The sequence below is a fragment of the Coturnix japonica genome, chromosome 3, assembly GCF_001577835.2.
Source record: "Coturnix japonica isolate 7356 chromosome 3, Coturnix japonica 2.1, whole genome shotgun sequence".
Taxonomy (NCBI): Eukaryota; Metazoa; Chordata; class Aves; order Galliformes; family Phasianidae; genus Coturnix; species Coturnix japonica.
The window spans coordinates 18730834-18753151 of NC_029518.1; the positions used below are offsets into that span (position 1 = coordinate 18730834).

The 22318-nt window shown below is 43.2% G+C and overlaps 1 protein-coding gene across 4 annotated transcripts in view; it reads right to left on the reverse strand.

Moving 5' to 3' along the window:
* Nucleotides 1-22318, reverse strand: part of PROX1 (prospero homeobox 1) — a 49950-nt gene that overhangs the window by 6532 nt on the left and 21100 nt on the right. For all 4 annotated transcript variants that reach the window (XM_015857342.2, XM_015857340.2, XM_015857343.2 and 1 more), the window contains exon 4: nt 21977-22171. In XM_015857342.2, the coding sequence (XP_015712828.1) occupies nt 21977-22171 (195 nt within the window). The remainder of the gene's footprint in view (nt 1-21976; nt 22172-22318) is intronic.

Below are 22318 nucleotides of genomic sequence, written 5' to 3' on the forward strand. Positions count from 1 at the left end.
TCCTGTAAGACGACTTTATTGGGAACCACTACGGCTTTCTCTTCTTTTCCGAAAGACTACAAATAAAATCCCAGCCCCTTCAATGGGCACATTGTGCTCCAAGTGATGATTCACTTTTTCACTATCGAGCTGCTTCTCTCCTTGTAAATACAAGGATGTGTTCATCATGCCATTCTCAGTGAGTGAATGTTAAAAAACACATCCATACTTTAGTAACGCGTTCTACACAGTTGTTTCAGATATCAGCACCATCTTCTTACCCCCTTCCTTCAGTGATTTGAAAGCAAACACTTCAACAAACAGCAGGTCAGTCGCAACGTTGAAGTCATCTCCACAAAGGTATTATTTTCCATTTTTATAATGGAAATACTGCTTCACAGTGCTAGGACTGCTAATACACAGCCGGCCACTGGCCAGCAGGCTTATAATAGCAAGTACTCCCTCAGTGCTATTATTTGCCCACTCCGACACACCTGGCAAGACCAATTCTCTGACCTGTAGTAGGATCAACGCAAACTGTCCCTGTGGCCAACATAGAGCTGAGCAGCTCTCACTCAGTTACTGACTGTGTGTCACACTGTCAGATCAGTGCCTGCACCTTACCTCTGTTTTGGACTTTTGTTCTTCTGCCTTTCAAAGCCACTTCTAGAAAACTTGTCTGGAAAAGTGCACGTTTAATCTGATCCCATACATCTCTGGAGCCTAACTCACCTATCACGGGGGGGTGGGGGGGGCAGTGAATACTAGCCCTTTGCTAGCAACTTTTTGCTAGCAGAGAAGCATGAGATCAGCTCCCCTTGAAATCAGCTGACAAGGGCTGTTTCCAGAAGCCCTGATGCCTCTGGAAACTCCCTGTGGACCTCCAAGAGCAAAACCTGGCCCCACGTGCTCTCCTCTGTTCCCAAAGACAGGCTGCCTTCCATGGAAATTTTTCCCTCAGCAGGCTATACAGAAAGAAATGCTTGTACAGACATTCATTGCAGCAGTAACTATATGAGAAGAGGATTTCTATTATCTTTCACTTATTGCAGCATACAGAAACAACGCAAAACTTCACATAACCTCTCTGCTATTTGTGTGCTTGTGGATACCAAAGACACCCTACTTGTTCTTTCATTACTGTAAGAAATGATACACCTTACTGTTTGTGCAGTTCCAACAAGTGCTCCCATGCTGTTCTCAGTGCCAACCAAGGCAAGGAGTCATTGACTACACAATACTAGACAGAAAGAAATACAGCAGATAACCACGTTTCTGACATACACATGAATGCCAGCTTATGAGGATTTCCCCCTGTGCTTGGGAAGAAGAGTTCACAACTTCTAATTCTGGGGTCCACTCTAGAGAACCAATATCAAGAACCTTTCTTTCCTTCCAAGTCACTGGAGATAGGATGGTGGCAATAACAAGCAGCTAAGTGAGCAGCCTGAAGTTTTACGTCTTTCCACCTGGTTACACCTGGGACAACTTCGAGCACGGACATGACAACCTGGGTTCATCCCCTGCCACACAACTTCTACCTGTGCATGTGAAAGTTTTCCAGGCAGAGGATGCTGTATTTCATGGGGTATGAAGTGTGAACCCCCTAAACTACCAACTTCCAGGCCTCCAACTCCTTTAAGAACAGGAAGGCTTTATTTTAGGCTAGGAGTTTGCTTTCAGGGTCCAACTTCATTCTACCTGATGACATCTGAGGGGCCGGGCCCTCTGGACCTGGTACAATAGGCTGCAGAGAGCAGCTCACAAACACGGCAGTGAATGAAGAGACCTCCTCATTATGTGGAGCTCCCAGAGATCTTCCCTACTCCTGAGGCATTACAGCCATTCATAACTCTTTCCTTTTGGGATGTTATTAGCAATTTTTCATGTCAGACTGGATTACACACGTTACTTTGCATGTTGTAAAGTGAATAGCACTGTGATTAATCCCCACAGGACAGTATGTCAGCCAACATTTTTCCTTTCTAGAAAGAGTAACCACACAGTGCATTCTTTTTATTTATTTATTATTATTATTTGAAGAAAATACCGGTGACGTTCAGAGCCTGAAAATAAGTCCTTAACTGGATGGGTAGTTAGATTTTTCAGTGGGCAATTAATCAGTCAGCCATGTTAATTATGCATCTGAGGGTAGAATTTCCCTGACCCTTTGTGATGGGGACCCATTCAGCACATCTTTACACCTAGCTGACTGAACATCTCCGAAGTAGGAACATCTGCAGAAAATGCTTCAGTGACAAATAAACTCCATCTACGTTTCTTTTAATAGAATCAACAATGCCTACTATGAACCCAGGGCATTTTCTTAGCATCAGGTGGCAGCAGTCAATCAAAGAACCACATTGTACGTGCACCAGGAGGAGACAATGAGGTCTGCTAAGGGGGAGGCGAGGTGGGTTCCAGGCTGATTTAACAAGAAATCACACTTTGTCGCACACAAATCTGTCAGTATAACCTAGGAAAAAGTCCCAGGCCAAACTTTTGGCTAGTGTAAATATGCCAGCTTCAGAGCAGCTCTGCTGACTGATGCATATTGAGCCCCTGCCTCCTGACGCAGCCCAGTGGCCACCATCGTGTCCTGACCCCAGCCTGAGCCACACTCTCACATCCCATGAAAACTGCAAGTGAATTAAAGCTCTCATCTGCTCTTGTCTATTTCTGCTGTTTTAACTATTGACGTGTTCTTTGGCTTGAACAACAGACCTGAGGTATTTCACTCCTGCATTTGCACGTGCAACTGCCGTGCTGAACAGCTCAGGTTAGCACTACAAAGGAGTATGTCATTAAAAATACTTAGCACAGATTGTTTCTCTGGGAGTAAAAATACAGCTCCAAAGGCTCAAAAGCTGGAACCTAGCTTACACTTGTTTCCTGCAGAAGCGTATGCAATTGCAGAAAGTGATGTATTTTACAAATACTTGTTGATTTCTTTTCAGGAAAAACAATACCAAAAAGGCAGAGGTGATTGGGAAAGTGAGGGCAGATTCTCAGCAGGTCTAAAAGTCACCACTGCTCATGGAAAAATCAGCAAAACAATACTGATTGTATGCCAACAAAGAGGATCAGGCTTCCCTTTTCGATGGCATGTATGGTCATTAACAGTCCCTTTTGGGAGGAAGGGCACATCAGAAGTAGACGTGTGTCTCAAGTTGGTGGCTGATCAGTGGCTCTTTGCTGCTTTTCTCATTATTGGATCATCTTATGTCTTTTATTAGTTAATTCATTTATTTTGGGGATTGTGCTGCAAAGACTTTTTCTCCCTTCTCTCCCATTCCCCTCATCTCCTCCCCTCCCCGATCCCTCCTCCTCCTCTTCCCAGTTGCTTTACCTTCAAGGATGATTTGTTTTATTAAACTGACTGTCCCCAGCCTCTGCAGTACATAATAAAAGCCTGACATAGCAGCCTGCCTGCCTTCTGTGTCCTGCAGATACTCATCATAAGTGTCAGGACATACCAAGGTTAGCGGTCACTGGAAGTGCGCTCACTGGCTCAAGCCTTGCCAAACATGCTTGGCAGCTGAATGAATGTCACAGAGAATAGAAGGGGAATTACAAAGGTTAGAAAGAAGACAGCCTCTCTCTCTCTCCCTCTCTTTCTCTTTTTTTTTTTTTTTTTTTTCCTGGAGATATATAAGCTGATTTTTCACACTTCTGAAATAAACATCAGCCCATTCACTGTCCCTTTTCAGCACCTAAATCTCTCCCATTGTCACGCAAACGTTTAATTTCTACCCAAGCCTTATTTCTTCATTAGCGAAATAAGATGCTTAATTCTCTCCTAACAGAAAGGGGGAAAAACACCAATACCAAATGACAAAACAAGCCTCCGGTCTGCTCAAAGATTTATACGTGTATTTCATGTCGTTAATCCTATTAAGGGTGGGCTTCTTTACAGTTAATCTTTTAAACTTTTACAAATTCTTGCTCAAGTGGTAGATCTAGATGATAGAAAAAGCAATACAGATGTAAAGATCACAGAATTGTGAAAGTCAAGTTAAAACTGATATTCCGGAGAATTGTGTTTTGTTTTTTTACTATAAAAGGGCAATAAAATGCTGACTGTACGAAGACAATGTCAAGGAGAAAAGGGTATTGGTATTTTGGATACTCTTGACTGCTCGCCTTGGAGAGAGAGTTATTCTTGTCACAAACCCTTTTGTCTGCATCTGCTGACTGCTTGCCTGTAGCCAGCAGCATACTTTAACTGTTTTGTCACCTCCTAACATCACATGCATCAGCTGTTGTGCTTTTGTTACGGGTATTGTAGAGCTAATCCACTGTGGCTGTTCTACTGTGCAGTAAATAAAACAGAAACTGCTTCTCAGACAATTCTGCATGAATATTTCAGATGGCTTTTACAACTCTGATTCACAAAATAAAATACCTCCCCCCCCCCCAGCTAGACTCAGATGCCTCAAAGCTAATTGCATGCGATGACTTCAGGCATCAGAAACAACTGTTTTAGGTGGATAAATGAATACACGGACCTTTCTAAAGTAATTCTTCAAAAACACAAAGCACACTTCCTTCCGTGAAATTTTATCTGAGTGTACATTTTTCTTTGGAACACTTCAGGCTTTTGGCAGTGCCAAATTGAAATGTTTCGTGCTAAGAAGATGCTTAAAACATCTTTGGAAGCTTTTCTTTCATAAGAGCACAAGTCTAGGAAGATTAGTTCATTTTTATTTGAGTGTCAAGTATTTTTTTAACAATTTTACAAAGTTCCTAAACTTCTCCTGCCAAGTTTCCTAGAGCTGGGAATAAAATATTCTCTCAGAAGACATTTTCTGCACCTGATTGATGAACTCTGTCCTAAAGCAGAGCGGCTTCCAGCATGTTTACAGGGGCACTGGTAGCAAACCCGAAGCAGAAAAGATACCCCAGGAAAGGAGACAAACAGGTGAAGTACTTTACCGAGCATTCATTCACCCTTGTGCACACATGATTCCTCTAAACAAACTCTCCTATCCCCGCTGTTTGTTAAGTAAATATTGATCAAGGAGAGACATATCTCCTGACAGCAGTAGCACAAGCTGGGGACTTGTACTGCAGACAGAGTGGACTTAAATGGATAAACTCAGTTGCTGCAGTGAGACCACACAGATTACTAGATAAAAAGACAAGAAGACAGAGGGTTGGCTTTCCTTTCCCTTTCTGGTTATGTGGAACACCCACATCAGAAAGGAAACTTCTCTGCTTCTAGACACTGTCTTGTAAAGCAAGAAGCCAACATCTTAGGTGCTCAAATGACCTCATATTTGTCTCCCTTGCCAGGTGGTGCATTAATGTTGCAGGCAGTAAAAGTGGAGTTTAAGTCCCTCTCCTTGAACACACGTAGGAGGCTAGCAAGGAGCAGCTCCTCAACAATGTAAATTTTCACTGCTCTGTTGGTTTTAAGAGAGAATTGATGTCCCCTGGGGCTGGCCCACCTCAGCTGGACCTGGCTGGTGGGGGCACACATGTCCTCAGGAGCACTTTTTCCCATTCATACTTGAGTTGAGCAGTTTGCTCTGATGCAAGTGGGATAAGGTGCACAACACTCTAAAAGGGTGCCCACCAGTGTAGGTCTGCTGGTTGCTTCTCATAAGCAAACAATGAGGATTTTTGGACTGATGTGTCTAATGGTAGTGAAGCTGCAGAAAGCAATAGAAAAGTGTCAAATCATTACTGGCTGTGATTTCATTTAAAATTCCAGTAACAGGTAACAGCGACTTTATTGTAGTAAGCTACCAGAATTTGAGAGGATGTTTTTTAGAAATAACTCAGGCATTTCTCAGAGTCCTACTCAGGGATCAGATCAGGAGCCTCCATTAGGTGTACATGGCACCCTTAAAGCTGTTCCTGAGGCTGGGGGCAGAGGGAGAGCGGATCAGGCACTAGTTTTCAAGATGGGGTCCCATGTTTATAAGTACCAAGGCCAATACAACTGTTCTAATATTGTAACAGTGTCAGACAACTGCTTGGCTGTGGTGCACAAATCTGAAGATCCTCCAGACAGGGACAGCTGGGCTAAGCTCGAAACCTTTTCTCATACGATGTCTAATCTGCATTAAACTTCAGCTCCATTTATACAATTAGGCTGGCCACAGCGTACCTACAGACTTTGCCTGTGGTATTGTGCTAGAGTCTGATAGTGTGTTGTATTACTAATGTTCCAAGAGTAAACACACTTGTAGGAAACAGCTATAGTTCAAGGTTGCACTCTAAAAAAAAATAAATGTTTCATCAGTCTTAGCAAAGGAACAAATGGCAATAACACTCTGTATCATATTTTACAAAGCTTCAAAAGAACAATGTCCCGTTGAGTGAAATTCAGTAGCATTCTGTAAACATTAATTTAAGGAAATCAATAGCCTCTGTGAGCTAAAGCCATATTGCAAGATAAACTGGCTGGAGTGCTACTTTGTCAAACAGATTTTAGTTTTCTCGGCTAGATAAAGACGGTTTCAAAACGGGGTAGCGTGTTGCAACCAAGGTTTGAAAACTATGTGGCCTTCAAACAGTCTGCTTGTTCCTACCACAAAGCTGGATAAACATACTTTAAAAATGATAAGATTGGGTCAGGATTGATTTTACTTTCAAATTTTATATAAAGTAGAATTCTTGGTGAATGTCTGTTTGGATTTTGTTTTTTGATCCTAATTACGAGCACAAATAAACAAGTGCAGCACAGGCAGCTCAAGATGTCAGGCTGCCAGGAGAGGTTAAATTATCCAGAGAGAGGCAGCTTTTTCTTTCTTTTTTTTTCTTTCTTTTTTTTTTTTTTTTTTTTTTTTTTCAATTGCAGGACTTCATGGATTTAAAAAATCTTTATTCATGTTGACCTGGTGGGCAACAAGTCATCTTGCCAACTAGAAAAGCCAAAATCTCTAGCGGACTTTTGGGATCAGAGGTCTTCAGCTGGTAAAGGCTGCTCACGTTGCAGAGAGCAAGGTCACGGTGGTAGGAGGTAAACAGGCCGAAGGGGTGAGGGGGAGGCCAGACCAGGCTTCTGGCCGGGTGATCTGGATGTGGCAGGAGTGAGGGGCTCTGCTGGGAACCTCCTAACCCAAGGCGGAGGAGTAAATAACCTCTATTACAGTCAGTGACAGAGAACCTCTCTGGGATAAGGGGAGCAACCTCACTATATGTAGCTCTAGGTCAAACAGCTTATGCAGCAGTCCAGACCAGTGTACGTACAGCAACAGCAGATGATTCAGGGGAAATATTTTTGCTGAGCAAACTTCATACAAAGCATAAGCTGGATGTTCACAAGTACCCCAAAGTTGGGGTACTCTGACCTCAGCTGATGATGGAAATGAGATACAGAGTAAAAGATGACTTCTGGGGGCATGGCATAACCTTCTCAAAGAAGGCACTTGAGAAAGTCTACATACATCATCCATATATCACTTTGAGCCTCTTACATGAAGAAGACTTAAGGCTGTAGGCTTTTGGGGCAAGCTGGCTCCTAAACATGTGCTCACAGCCTGCCATGTAGGAAACCTACTGGGGGGCAAGCCCTTCCCATATTCTCTGTCCTGTAAGAGGTCAGTTCTTGGGGCAAGCCAGAAGTAACACAGCAAGACATCTTACTACAGGAAGCCACCTTTTCTGTGGGCTTGCAGGGTGGCTGTTAACACCAGGGACCACACACTTCTTCAGGTGCAGGGAGATGGTGAACTCCCCTTTATTGAAGAGCTAGTCAACTTCCCTTTATTGAAGAGCTAGAAGCTCTTCCTTCTCCCTTGTCTACTTACACATTCACTGATTCCTCTGCAGACTAGGCATTCACACAATCTGCAGCTGCAGGCACTCATGTGCCATGGTTTCCAGGATATCCCTGCCCAGAGCTGCCCTATTTTCCTAAGCTCTCAGGGGCAGTGTGTGTGTGCAATACCTCACTGGAGTCCCGGCTCCTTGCACCTTTGCCCAGCCTTTCACCTCCCATCACACACATGGTGAGCTGCTGCGTGGGACCGTCTCAGTGCCACAAGTTGGTGTGGCAGCATATCAAGCAGGAGGCTTTGGCTTCCACACAGAATTTGGAGGCAGGTTTTGGAGTAAGTTGCTACACTTTTTGGCGTGAAAGCCATGGCAGCATATGGCCCAATGTTCTCAGTTTAAGTCTGACACTTAACATTATTTAACAGTTTCTGTGTTAGGTGCTTTATAAGGTAAAGGAAATTAACAATTTTCAGCTAATTAGATCACTCAATTGGCTGAACATCCTGGACACCTCTTAGAAAAAAATAGGTTGGCTCAGCCGATGGAAAGGCTAATGCCTCTTCCATTATCACTTATGAGGAGAGGGAAATAGTTGGAAAGGATGTTTTTATTTTAAAAACACAAGTGAAAAATACTTCAACTATTGGACACTTCAGTAAACACACTTTGCACTCTACCAAAGCCTTTCTAGGGAGCAGGTGCCAGTTTGCCCACTGCTACATGTACTCTGATCCCTTGACTACAACAGCAGCCCTCTGGTGCCACCATGTTTGGTGCCTGCAGGCTTCCTCTTATGGCTCTTGCTACGTGAGTCTGTTAAGAAACAAATTTTTTTGGAAAGAGAAAAATATGGACCAGGAGTTGGGTGGTTGCTCAACGCAGTCTGCCAGCCTTAGTGCCACAGGATGAGGAGCCCACTGCTGTGGGACAGCAGAGACACTGTAGTGCCAAGCCTGGCGTGTGGGAAAGGTGTTAGCCTGAGTTCTGCTCAGAAGAGAAAAATTAGGAAAGAGATAAAGGTTTCTTACTGCATTTACTGGTTTGTTTTTTTTTCACTCTTTGTGAGAAGCTGGAAAACACATGGCCCTCAAATGATTTAAGAATGTATTTTGAAAGTGCTAGCTTGAAACAAAGCTGAGATGTCTTATCCTTCATGTGAGGTTTGGGGCACTACTAATCTACCACTGGCTCACTGTTATCTCCTCTGCCACGCTCACAAAAAGGAGGGAGAATGGGCACTGACAGTGGGGCTGCTGAGATGTCTGATAATATCAGGGAAGTGAAAGTGGTAGTGCAGTGAAAATGGATACTATGTGATACATTAGATTTAATCACTTGCATTTCAATTAAGCTTTTCCACAAATAAAGAATGGGAAGTACAGTGCAGGCTCCCCGTACAGCAGGAGGCAGTTTGCTGAAGCTCCCCATCCCCAGCCTGGACCTCTGTCCCATCTCACAGCACAGAAGGCATCTTGACCCACAAGGTTTCTGTGGGCACTGCTCTGCCCATGGCTCAGGCAACAAACATGTTCCTATCCATAACAGGAACACTGCTACGATCTGCTGTAAACACCACCGCCTCAAAGCACCAGTTTTTAAGCACAAAACTTGGTAACTAGACCTGAGAAGGCTAACATAAAAGACTTTCCATTTTACAATTTATTTAGAGTTTTTGCACCTTGCAGTTCAGTTCTCTCCTTTCCCCATGCTCAAAAATTATCGATAGTATTTAGCTGGAGAGATGATTATCAAGTCTCCTTTTCTGCCTTACTGATAAATTCGAACTGCATGAGATGTAGAAGCTCCTAATGGAAACTCTGATTGCCCTTAACGTACTGCATTGCCAATGGCACTGCTGCAGAATGGAAAAATCACTAAGGCTCCTCTGGCTTGTGATAGTTGGGGGTTTAGTATACATTGGGGAATGGAAGGAAGGATCACAGAAATTTCACACCCAAGAAGGTGTCTCATTCAAAATGTGAAGGAGAAATAAAACTCATACGCCCAATAGTCTAACTGTAACTCAGCCCCACGATGGGGAAACGCAATCTGCTGCCAGAGGCTGCCTACAATGCCAAGTGGCATATTACATACCCTGCTGCCAAACTCTGGCAGGTAGTGCATACAGGTGCCCACAGAACACCTGCCCAGGAAAGTGAGCACGAGGATGACCACTCAGGCCTGGCCCTGATGCAGAACAGCAGGGTGCTCTTGCACATAGCAGAATGCTGGGATTAGATGTTTGACTTGTAAGGACCAGGAGGCACAGCCTGCTCTGTGAGGAGCAGGGCCTTCACCAGGAGGATGGCCTCTGCTCTCATGGCTTAATTCCTTGCAGAACAGGGCAGGCAGTGACTGCTGGTTAGACTATGGGTCGCTATAGAGGTGCTTTGCAGAGCTTGTCGTATGTAAGGATTCTTTGAAGCTCAGCAGAATTTGGCCTCTAAGACGAACCGTTAACAGTGTAGTAGGAGCTCCAATTAAAGGCTTATATATCTAAAGAACATCTTGTAACATATAAAAACGTCATAACAGTGAGTAAACATCCGTAATCAGTGTTGCTTGCTCTTGCTTGCTCTTACTAACTCTCTGCACTGCAGTCACCTTTGTCTTCTGTTCCTGCCCCTGACAAAGCCCCAGCAGTTACCAGAGTGCCCTTTCCCTGTTCAAACTGTGTGTTCTGGGGCTGGGAGGCAGGGATGGAAGAAGGTGGTGGTTAATCAGTCTGGTAGGGAAGCGGCCAGTCACTGGGGTCCTGTTGGGGGTGGCACGAAGGTGGTAATTATGCCCTCTGGCATCAGGAGACCTCCTTTCCTCTCTCCCATGACAGAGGGTACGGGCTGGGGAAGGAAACTGCGCACTGTTTGTGGAAATTGCACACGGCCTCATCCAGGTTGCAGGCATCCAACTATGAGCTCCAGTGCTGGGCCCACCCAGGGTCGGTCAGTTTACTGAGCTGGGAGACAAAGTCCTCAGTCCTGATGGACTGAGCTCCCCATCGTTTGACTCCTCATTAGCCCTTGCGGAAGGAAATGGTGAGGCTGTAGACAGCGCTGGATGAGATAACCTCAAGGCTGGTCCTGATGGAGCCAGCCCTCTCTGCATTTACTTGAGATAAGCCATTCGGATTCTCCCTAAACACTGATACTTGGCACTCAAAGGGCTTTTCTTTTCAGTGTTGATTTCCCCTCTCTATCACTAAAAAGTTTCTAAAGTTGTAGACTACTGCATTAAACACATTTACATGTCTGTACCACTGTAGTCACCTAAGTCCCTGTAAGAGGCCATGCTTTTTACATTACTGTCTCAAAGTTTGCTGAAATGGACAAGTTCAGGCAAGTCCTGGCCAAGGTTCCAGGACTCCCTTTGTCTGAGACACACAGGAACCAAGGTTCGAGAAATCCCTTTGTTTAGGAGATGGACAAGTCTGGGAACTACATAAGGGAGATAAGATGCTGATTAATGGCCCTTAAGTGGTCTTTTGTGTTGGCCTATCTCAAGGAAGATGGCCATCTCTGAGGACTAATGTCCCTCAAGTGGTCTTCCATGTTGGCCCATCTCAAGGAAGATTGACAACTCTGAGGAAATCACAGGACTCTGACCTGAGCCTTCCCAAACCTTCCAGAAATGTCTCGAAGGCTGGAAAGAAGGATAAAAAGGGCACGGACAAACCACGGTTTAGGTTTTCTAGGTATCTGACCTCAGATTCCTCCACTGTTGTCCTACTGCTGCCTACTGTCTCTTCTGGGATTGTTGCTTGAGACTCTGCTCCGTGGGATCTCGCTGCCCGAGACTCCGCTTCTTGAGACCTCGCTACTCTGACCGTCTTCTCTGCGTTTCACCGATCTGCTGTTTGCGGCCTGCTACTCCGCTGCTGCTCTCCCCTACGCTTATTTTGCCCCGGACCAACGTTAACAACGTGCTACGGGATGCTGCTGCATCCAGGAGGTGACTATTCCCCGCTTTAACGTAATTCTTGCTCTTTTCTACCTTTTTCTATCGCCTACTTTCCCTTCCCCATCACCCTAATTTTGATATTCGTCGCTCTCCCTTCCCCATCCCCTCAATTGTCTATCATTTCTAATAAACTGGTCAGATCAACATTTGAATACTCTTCTTCTTAATTTCACGCCGGGCATAACATATCAAAAGAACCTCTGCCTCACTCCTAAACTGGAGCGAGACAGTCCCCTAGGTCTTTCTGCTCTGCTGCTCTTCACATAAACTCCCCATTACACACAGAAGCAACTTCCAGGCCACATCCCTGAGCGGTTCTGGACTACTGCGTAGCTACAGATTGTTCCAAAGGCACATTTCTACCTGTGCCTTGAAACCGTGTCCCCCTGGGGGCGGTCCCTGAGTCCCTCCGATGGCACAGTGAAATGAGGCAGCAGCAGGCTGTGTAACTTCCCCCTCTGCAGATAAGAAGGATGAACCTTGCCCCTTCCAGATCTGCAGGGAGAAATCATCTCCGATATGCTGATTAACTTCAGCCGGCCCTTCTGGCTGTGCCTCTTCCTCTCACCCACCCACGCTCACATCAGGAAAATGTGTGGCTCTTTCTCTGCACAGCAAAATTCATCAATACGCCAAGTGAAGGGCTCTGTGTAGCTATGGGAGAAATCCAGGACTCTCTCCCTCCTGAACTGAAAAGCATTTCTTAACTTCAGTCCTTGTATTACTGTTGTCACTTCAGTATGACAGTGAGCCGTGGCTCACTGTAGGTGACGGCCACACACTCCCCATGGACCTCTGCAATATTTTGTCATTGCTTCCTCACAGAGAGAATGTTTTGCTCTTACCGATTTAACCACCTCTTAAGACAGTGTCCCCACTGCATTAGGAAAATAGCACAGGTTGTAAAGCTACTAAATCTTTCCCAAGGCTTCCAAAGGTTATACAAAATCCTTCATTCATATTACAAGAACTTAACTCTTGTCCGTTTTAAAATATGTTGAAGATATCAAGCAAGTAGTGTTTTGCTTGAAGGTGACCTGTTCAAAATCCTACAGGATGGGCAATCCTATCTGTATGATTTCTGTTAAAGTCAGTCACACAGCCCAGACCCCACACTGTGAGATGGTATCAGCTGGGACCTTTCCTTTTGGCAAGAGCCCCTTACAACAATAAAAACAACACCTCCCTCCACCTCACAGCCATGGACAGGATGGTTCTGTGGCTCCAGATCCAGATCTGCATTCAATTTTTTTTTTTTTAAACAAACAAATTTAACTTTTTTCTTTCTTTTTTTTCATTCCATTGACATTTAACAGATATTCACACACTTGACTGTATACAACAAAAGATAGCTCTTCAGTTGGCATGGATTAATTAGCTCCAATGACTACTGGAGCTGATTTACACCAAAACCTGAGAATCCAGCCCAGAATTTAACTCAGTGTCATGAAGAAAAAGGGTGAGGTGGGTGGGATGGGATGGAAAAAATCTTATGAAGCTAGTAGCTAACCCACTATTTCAGATCTCTCTGGTATGATAGTTATAGAAGATAGATAGAAGAGCTTCGATAAAGTTTAGAAGATCAAACATTTTCCTCAATTTTCACAGTACAAAACGTTCTGTGCCCTTTCATGTGAAAAAGGAGCAAGAACACACAGCATATAAGAAATGTCGGTCGATCGGGTCTTGCGAACACCCTCTTCTTTTACTGCTTCCCCAGAAGTTCTGAATGAGAAATATAGCTATATTGTCTACAAGAAAGGAAGAAAGTCTAGAAAAGCACGAGCAGCTTGCATGCTACCCATTACCCATTACCAAAACTAGGATTTACTAGCTGGTAAGAAAAATGTTTGTGTTGGGTTGTTTTTTACTTTTTTATCAAATACAGAGTTTTAAAATGTTCTTACTCACTGAAACTGCATAGTCCCACATATTCTTTTGGTGTAGGATGAATTTAAAAGGATTTAAGCTCAGATGGATAAGACTTTGTGCTAGCAAGGGATAACATGGGTTAAAATTCACCTTGCTTCTCACTCCTCATCCAGGATGGATTTTTGGAGAATGACAGACATCTGGAAATCAGTTTTACATAGAAAAATAGAAAACAGGGAAGAACGAGGAAGATGAATAAAGGCTCATCACAGACACAAAAGAACAGAGCAAAAAGAAGCTTGGATTTGGGTATTCTTGTCTGGCAAGGAGGCAGGCAGTAAGGCTAATGAAGCATTTGCGATATGGGACGTATGCCAGCGTAACAAAGAAGATGTGCATCAGCTCTGCAGATGTGCCAAAGCCCCCAGAGCAAAATAATGACATAATCACCATCAGTGTCACAGACCAGACTGTACACAAGGTGACATGGGAGAGAATAAATAAGAGTCTTTAGAGGCCTGCAGTACACACACGGGAAGGAACAGCCATTCCTCACAACTGCCACAAGAGAGTGGCGAGAGGTTGGGGATAATGTGTGCAGCTAGCAAAAGAAATCTTGAATTGTGCAAGGCTAGTGCACGATAAATTGGTGCTTTTCTCCATCTCCAGTTGACGTTTCAATTCCCACTACCCCTTGTTGAATGCAAAATGAAATGACAAGTAGGAATCGGAAGACTTTGCCAAGTTTTGTTTTGTTTTGTTTTTGTCCGGGTTTTTTTTTGTTTGTTTGTTTTTGTTTTTTTGGTGGTTTTTTTTTTTTTTTTGGAAAAGGGGTTGTTTTGTTTGAGAAGAGGATGGGGCAGTAAGGATGAGTACAAGTAAATTACTGTTAAAAAAAAGGAAAAAAAGAAAAATAAAAAGAAACAAGAAACAAACACCAACAACAACAAAAAAAAAAACAGAAAGACCAGACAAAAAGCCTCACCCAAGCAAAGCACACTGCCGCTCCATGCACTCACAGGCACACGCACAGAAACCCTGCACTATTCAGCTGGAACAATCCTAGTATTCCCCCAAAGCAAAATTAGAAACAAACAAGGATGGGTTTGGCTTTTTTTTCGGTGACTGTGCTTTCTGGTTTACTGTTATCCAGGAACGAAAGCAGGAAAAATCCCACTAAAATATTTTTCCACGCTAAAAGACAAGATTACTATTTTATTGATCAGTAATAAAACACCGCTTAGGGCAATTTAGTACTTAACATGTTATTTGCGGTGGGGAGTAATCTGAAAAGCTCTGAGTAGCCTTAAATCGTTTCCCAACAGCTCTCCCTGCGTAAAAGCAAGCGTCTGCTTCGGTACAGCTGCGTGACTCGGCGGCACGTTTTTTTGCAGGACTTTTTGCCCGTTTTTAGAGGGAGCATCTGTTTGCTGAAGCAAAGCAGCCCGCCCTTCACCACGGGCCTGCCTGGGCAAACGGTGACAGAGGAGGGGACTCGCTGCAGGCGCCACCAGGACGCTGGCAGAAGGAACACTCAGGCACGTAATGGTTTGCAGGATCGGGCCCTCCAAGAGGAGCTCAGAAGAACAAAGCACTTGGCTTCACCAGTGTCCCTTTTCATTGCTTCTAATGAAAGATTCATAAGAATAACTTTAATTTTTTATGATCTTTTTTTGCATTACTGTATTAGCTGCATCTACTTTGTATGCGATTTCTTCTTAAATACAGAAAACCTGTTTCCAAATGCCAGGCCTAATAACTTAATCGTGCAATAATTGATCTCGATTGTTGAGCACTCCTTCATAGCATTAAGGAAGCGAGATGGAGCCCAGAAAACGTTCTACATGATTATCCCTTTTCATGGCAAAGTGATGCATTTATGAGGAATACAGGTAAAGGTCTGACGTGGAGTTGTACTTTAATACTTTTTTTTTTTTAAGACTAAAAAAAAATATTAAAACCTCCTTAATTTGCTAGTAAAACTGCTCAGTGGAAGAATGATTGTATTTGTCTTTTTTGGCTTCGCCCAATTAATTGGAGCAGTAACATAACGATCGTAAATAAACAGCCCTAATTTGACTGTACTTCTTGCATATCTACTAACCGCATCGTATCTTTGTATAGCGTACCACCAGGGGAAACAAGGAAGCACGTATATAATTTTATCCTGTTTTATGTGAAGTTTAATAATTACGCCACAGAGAACTCTCCAAATGAATTGCAGAAGGTGCAACAGTATTAATAATCTGTTTAGCCAACTCCGGCTTCTTTGCACTTTGATGTTACGAGCAGAGGCAGGATGAACCCTGGCAGTTTTTTTCTATTGTCAAGTGTTTGTTTCTGTTACAGCTTACACCGATGTTTTCTTTTATGCTTTTTCTACTGTGCCCCCTTCTTTTTCCTAAGATTAAAAATAATAGTAAAAAAAAAACAAACCCAAAACCAAACAAAAGCACGGAACAACTCAACAGACAAACCAAATGCTTATTTGGCGCATTTTGATCTAAGCGGACTGATCAAATTTTTCATTTATTTACCAAAGTTTCACGGCAGCCCTTCTTCATAATGACAGCAGTTGCCTTTTTTTTTCCCCTCCGCATAAAAGAGAAGGGGTTCTGAGAAAGTTTTTAATTAGCTAAATAGGTCTGTGTAATCCAGATGAAATAAACACGCCCGTTTGAAAAGGTTGTTAGAACTTTTGCAGCCATTTAATCCATAGATGGCTGAACACAATGATACCTTCCGCAGACAGCACCGCCACCACCAGCAGCTGTTAGAAGAGAGCTTGCTCCCTGCTCCTATTGATAACCCTTTGTGGAACGAAGAAAAAGAGCTGAGGGAAGGAGAACTGAATGTCAGACAATAGACATCGCTACACACACTGTCTCTGAACTTTCCTCATCTCTGAAGGACAATTAATTATGAAGGCCTTTGGGGTAGGTCGAAGCAAGGGAAAACCTACTGCTGGCCCAGCACTCCAGCCGCTATCTCTGTGTTTGTTAAATGGTCGTGCCTGTTGGGGAACCAGAGTAGCAGCCACCAAAATAGCCAATAGATCATTTAGGAAAAAGAGAGCAAAAGATTTTTTTTTTTTTTTAATGTGTGCCTGTCCTTGTATAATTCTATTCTCACTGTGAAATCATCCATACACAAAACACAAGGACAATTTTTTTTTTTTTTTTTTTTTTTTTCAGAAGAGCCACAGGGTAGGTTACAGTCAGAAACGGCCTCTCAGTGGTGTGTTAAAAAGGATGGTCTTTTCACCAAATCATTTCACAGAGGCAAAACAGACAAACACAAAGAGTTGAGACTTTTTCTCCTACATTAAATAGAGTAACTGATAAGGTCAGACATATGATACCTAAAGACATGAATCTGTGAACTCTTGAAGTCAAAGGACTTCTCTGTGCAAAGGAACAATCTTTCAAAGGAAATAGATCATAGAACTCCACTGAATCCCCTTTAAACTTTATGAAGCAGGAGGAGAAAAAGCTCTAAGTAGGGAAGCTTGACAGAAGAGCCTTGAACTATTTTCTGAAGGAAAGATGAGACCCTCCCTAGGCTGCCACAAAACATCTTTTTTTTTCTAAAGGCTCTTCTGAACTTTGATATGTGCCAAGACACCGCTATTGAAAGCTGTATAATTATGTGCTATAGCCACTGTAGAAAATGCTTTGTTCACCACAACAAAGAACAATAAGCAAAGTAAAGTGACATTACACTGTATCTTTTTCTTTAAGAATGTTGAGAAAGGTCACGGTACGTTATAACTAATAAAGCTGTTGAGTAAGGAAGTTTAAAGTTGATCTTGCTGTGCTTAAATGTAACCCAATGACAAAAAGGCAGAGGGAACTAAAATTGTAATGACATTAAAAAATAGATCATATATCAATGTGCCAACTTCATTATACAAACACCTTGAATCCAGAGGACACAAACATAAAAAACGAGCCTAGTCCTGCAACAGTATTCCTCCTGTGATTCCCTCCCTAATAGCTTCCAACTACAAGCTGCAGTTCCACCAACTGCAGAAACTGATTAAGCAGCATTAATTGATACGTGCACGGCACGATCCCGCTACTGAAAGCCATGGCTTTTCTTACTCAGTTTACAAATCAGCTCCGATTCCTGCACAGTTTTCAAGGAAAGCTTTGCTGTTTCACAAGAGAGCCTCCTCAAAATTTAGAAAACAAAACAAAACAACACAAAATAAAAGGAAAAAGACCTGAGGGCATCAATTAAATTTCCTGACAGCAAGATTTTTAAGTGAGAAAGAAGTTCCATCTAGAGATGGATGTCTCATTTTTTTCTTTAGGGCTATCGGGACAGTTATGTTTGCTATTCTTAAACTGCAGATTCAGCTTTATTCCCCTTGCTGCAGACTGCAAGAGAGAAGCATTCCGACTTTTTCTTTAAGAATGTGGAGAACGATGTTGAAACACTACAACAATAAAGCCCTTGAATGAGGAAGTATACAGCTGAGGAAAAAAATGCGAGGAGTGTAATACTAAAATAAACAACTGTCCCATCAGCCTGGGCCCACTTCTGGTCCCATTACAAGTGCTCAGATTGCTGCTCCACTTTGTAGAGGAAGAGCATGCAAGCTCAGAGAGGGAAGTTAGCAGTTATCGACTTGATTTTCACTTCTCTTGAGACCACTTTATGCTGCTCGAGTTGTGTAAAGGAGCATTAGGGTGGTTATAAATTCTCCTTTACAGTGCCTTCATAAAGCAAAAAGCACATATATAAGGCCTCAGTTTAGACCAGAATCAGGTTAGAAAGCTTTAACTCTCCTCCTGATGAGCTCCAGTTCAGACTGAGATGAATCCTGATGATGCAACTGGGAAAGGACACTTGAGAAGGGAATTGGACCTGATGATCTCCAGAGGTCCCTTCCAACCTCAAACATTCAGTTTGACTCTGTGCGTGTGACACAGGTTCCTAAAATAATCTCAAGTGGCCAGAATTTTCACTAATTTAGGATGTTTTAATTTTTGGATGCAGAACTGGGCACACATCATTGTCAGAAAATGGACCGTCGAGGACCTCCTGACAAAGTGGCTCTCATTAACAGATCTCTAGTTGAGCATCCCAAAATGGAAATGGCCTAAAACCATCATCGCTTCTGAAATTGCTGTCAGCCAATGTTCCTCTCAAGGGTTTGCAGGGCACTTATGTGACAGGGTTATTACTTGGACTTTATAGGTGGCGGTGTTTGAATTGTTTTACATAATCTCACAGACATTTACAGGACTAACTCAAAGTGCACTAAGTATGTTCCACTAAGACAGCAGCACAACTGGCCTTGATGAGGTTCTTTTCCAACAACACGGCTCTCCACTGGCAAAAGTAGAGCAAACTTCCTAAAAATGGTCTTTCCTCTTCTAGATGACATGTGCCAGGACCAAGAAACAGTAGCCATGTCAGACCTCACTGTACCCAAATCCTTGTGAAAATATCACAGCTTGGCAGATGTTTTGCTATCATGATCAATCTCAGTAATCACATCTGCAAAGGTGGGTACACTCCATGCTACAGCGGGCTTACATCTGGCAGCTATGCAGAGGAGCATGGCGAGTGCACAGAGCAGGTGGGAAGGCATCAAACAAAGTGCCAGGCATAGGCTTGGGAGCCTGGGACTTCAGAGCTCGGCCTGACTTGTTCAACGAGCACAAGAAAAAGAACCAGGGTATTTTGCAGGGATGTTAATACATGGAGAATGACGGTAACTACAAAAAACTTCAGGGAGCAAAAGTGATGGAGAAGCAGGAGCCAAAGCAAGGCTGAAATCCAGCTGTTGTCTTCAGGCCAATTTCTTTTGCTTGTTTTAAGTAAATAAATAACTTTCTAACAATATTTTAATTTAAACTTACAGCATGGTGTCTCCCATACTTGAAACCATTTTGTCACATTCATAACCGTGAGCTCTGATCATATCTTTTAAGAAAGAGAGCTACAGAACCATTTAGAATTATTTATTTATTTATTTATTTGCTGTTGTGATGCATAGCAACAATACCTGACTTTAATTATTGCAGCTGGTATTCAAGAGCCTGTGGGACAAAGACAGACAAGACAGATATCAAGTGGCACAGCAAGCTGTCCTCTCTTTCTGACCAACTTCGGCACTTGTGCTGGGACACTGACATTTGTGGCTTTCATTCATCAGCACAACCCACCTTCTCACTCTCTGGCAGAAATGCCCCAGAAGAGAGAAACACCTTCATTTCCCACAGGAAAAAATGAAAAGAAAAAAAAAAAAGAAAAAAAAAAGTAAAAAAAAAAAAAGTTTTTCCAGCTTTCAAAACTTGTTTTAGAATTATTGTGTGCAGCTACATTCAGCACTGATTTTTCCAGCAAACTGCATAGCAAGAAAGAGAAATGTGGAAGCAGATACACACATGTACACATACATGCGCACACAGACACAGGCAGAGTTGTGTGGCGGGAGGAGGTGGCGTATTGGGCTCTGGCTTACAGCCACGACGGTACAATGGCAAGGCTACAAACGATAGGGCATGTGGTTTGTTAAACATCTTATTTGACTTTGCTTAGAGCTGTCAGTTTCAGTGCACGGGGAACGAGAAACAGTGTCACAGATTCCTAAGTAAATCAATGACACAGCCAGATATGGACCAAATGCACATTTTAGCTTTATTTATTTTTATTTTTTTTTCCCCACTTGTCAATTTAGGCATATTTATGTATATGCATGAATTTTGCCCAAGATGAGAAAAGGAGGAGGGTTTAGGAAGGGGAGGGTAAGTGATTTAAGAGAAACAGTCTATCAGACTAATCAGAAGATCAGCAATGCATCAACGAAGTATAGGAGTAAGGAACTTTGATGACACTAAATATGGCAAATGCTCAGTTTGCTAAATCCCTTTGGATCCAATTTCAACATTACAGTACTTGTCATTTTTGGTTTGCAGCTTGTGGGGGAGGGGCTAGGCATTTATTGGCAAAAGTTGCATAGGCTACACTAAAAACTGCACCATACAGTTTAATGATCTCATAACTGCTGGATTTTCACTGCAAAACCAAGAACTGAACCTCTGAGAAATTCTCATTATCTCAAATAACACAGAAAAGGCTTTGTGAAAGGATCTGCAAATCACTGTCTTTTGTAAGATGTCTGAAGGCCATTTCCTCCAGCTCTGGGGAAAGAAGCAAGGAGCTCCTTTCCCACCAACAGTCAGACCCATTTACTAAGGAGGCAGCCACCACTGGTAGCACTGAACAAATAAGACTTGCATTTTCTGATCTTCCTGAAAACACCTCTGTGATCCCTATGCTTCTTCACTGAAGCTATCTGTTAAAATTAACATTGCAGCAAATGCTTTGAAAAGCAGAAACAAGTATCTGAAATTGTAAAGGACCAAGAATGTTTGAGAGCAAAGAGCATTTCAATCTATGTTCTGCAAATGGGATTACAGTTGCAATGAAAAAGAGGAAAACCCTGAGGGAGTTTAAGAACATTTTGACAGAAGAAAAGCTAGCAACTCTTATCCATTTGCATGTTTCCCTTTCTTTTCCTGCATCTTCCTTTTACATCCTGGCATAAAGAGAGCCTGGACTGATCCCTTCAGGTGATGGTGCATAAATCTGGTATTTCTGGCTGTGGCGAATGGCAGATACACAGGGAACATCCTCTGCACCCCTTTCTTCTCCTGTCCTGTCTATGCAACTACTCTCCTACAAGAGGCTGAGCTGAGTGAGCCCTTAAAGTGCTGTAAAAATTGACCCTGATTAAAAACAAAAACAAAAACTGAACAATTTTAGGCTGGAATCTACCCATCGTATGCCAACAAATGCCACTTCTGCTACAGGACACGGCTCATTACTCAACTTACCAATGAGTGACAGGTGCAGATAAAACCCAACAATAATAAAACATGCTCTACCACCACTTTCCCACTGTCCCTGACCATGAGCTTCCCCTTGCGTTTTCACTCCCATGGTCTCCTGAGGGCCTGCACCACACACACTGCTGCCCTCCACCATGGTCTTCACTAAAGTCATCAAACCATCATGAGGGGAAACTGAGCACATTTAGTTCAAGCAATTGTTTTATTCTGGGCAGCCCACCCTGGGTGTCCCCACGTGAGCAGAGGTTGGACCAGGTGGCCTCCAGAGTGCCCTGCCAGACTGCAATGCTGTGGAGCATTTGATATTTAGGAATCCTGAAAGAGCAACAGGGTGACTGCTCTCTCTATAGTCCCAAAACTTCAAAAATCCTAAGAAACTCAGCCAGAATGTGAAAACTTTCATCCTTTGCCAATCCCTAGGAGGCCTAAGTCTCCAACAACCACAACTAAAGTGACAAATGAGCACCCTGGGAGATGCAGACAGCCCTTCCCACCACTGGAAGGTGCCACCATGAAGTGCTACCTGCCCCAAAGCACGACCCACACACGCAGAAACGAAGATGAGTGCCTACCTCAAAGTCATTCGCTTTATTGTAGTGCATGTTCAGGGCCCTGTACAGCTCACAGTCTCTGGTTATAGACAGCTCCTCCGTGCTCGTGACCCCGTCGTTGATGGCTTGCCGTGCGTACTTCTCCATCTGAATGTAGTAAAACTCACGGAAATTGCTAAACCACTTGATGAGCTGAGAGGTAATGCATCTGTTGAACTGTTGAATTTAAACAGTAAGAAGGGTAAGAGCAGTGACATTCTTTCCCCCAGCCTTACTCCTTTCACAAAGCACACAGCCCGCCCCTTCCCTCCACCTCCTAAGCTCATGTGCCTGTGCTTCCAGTGCGGGGGAAGGAGGCAGCGG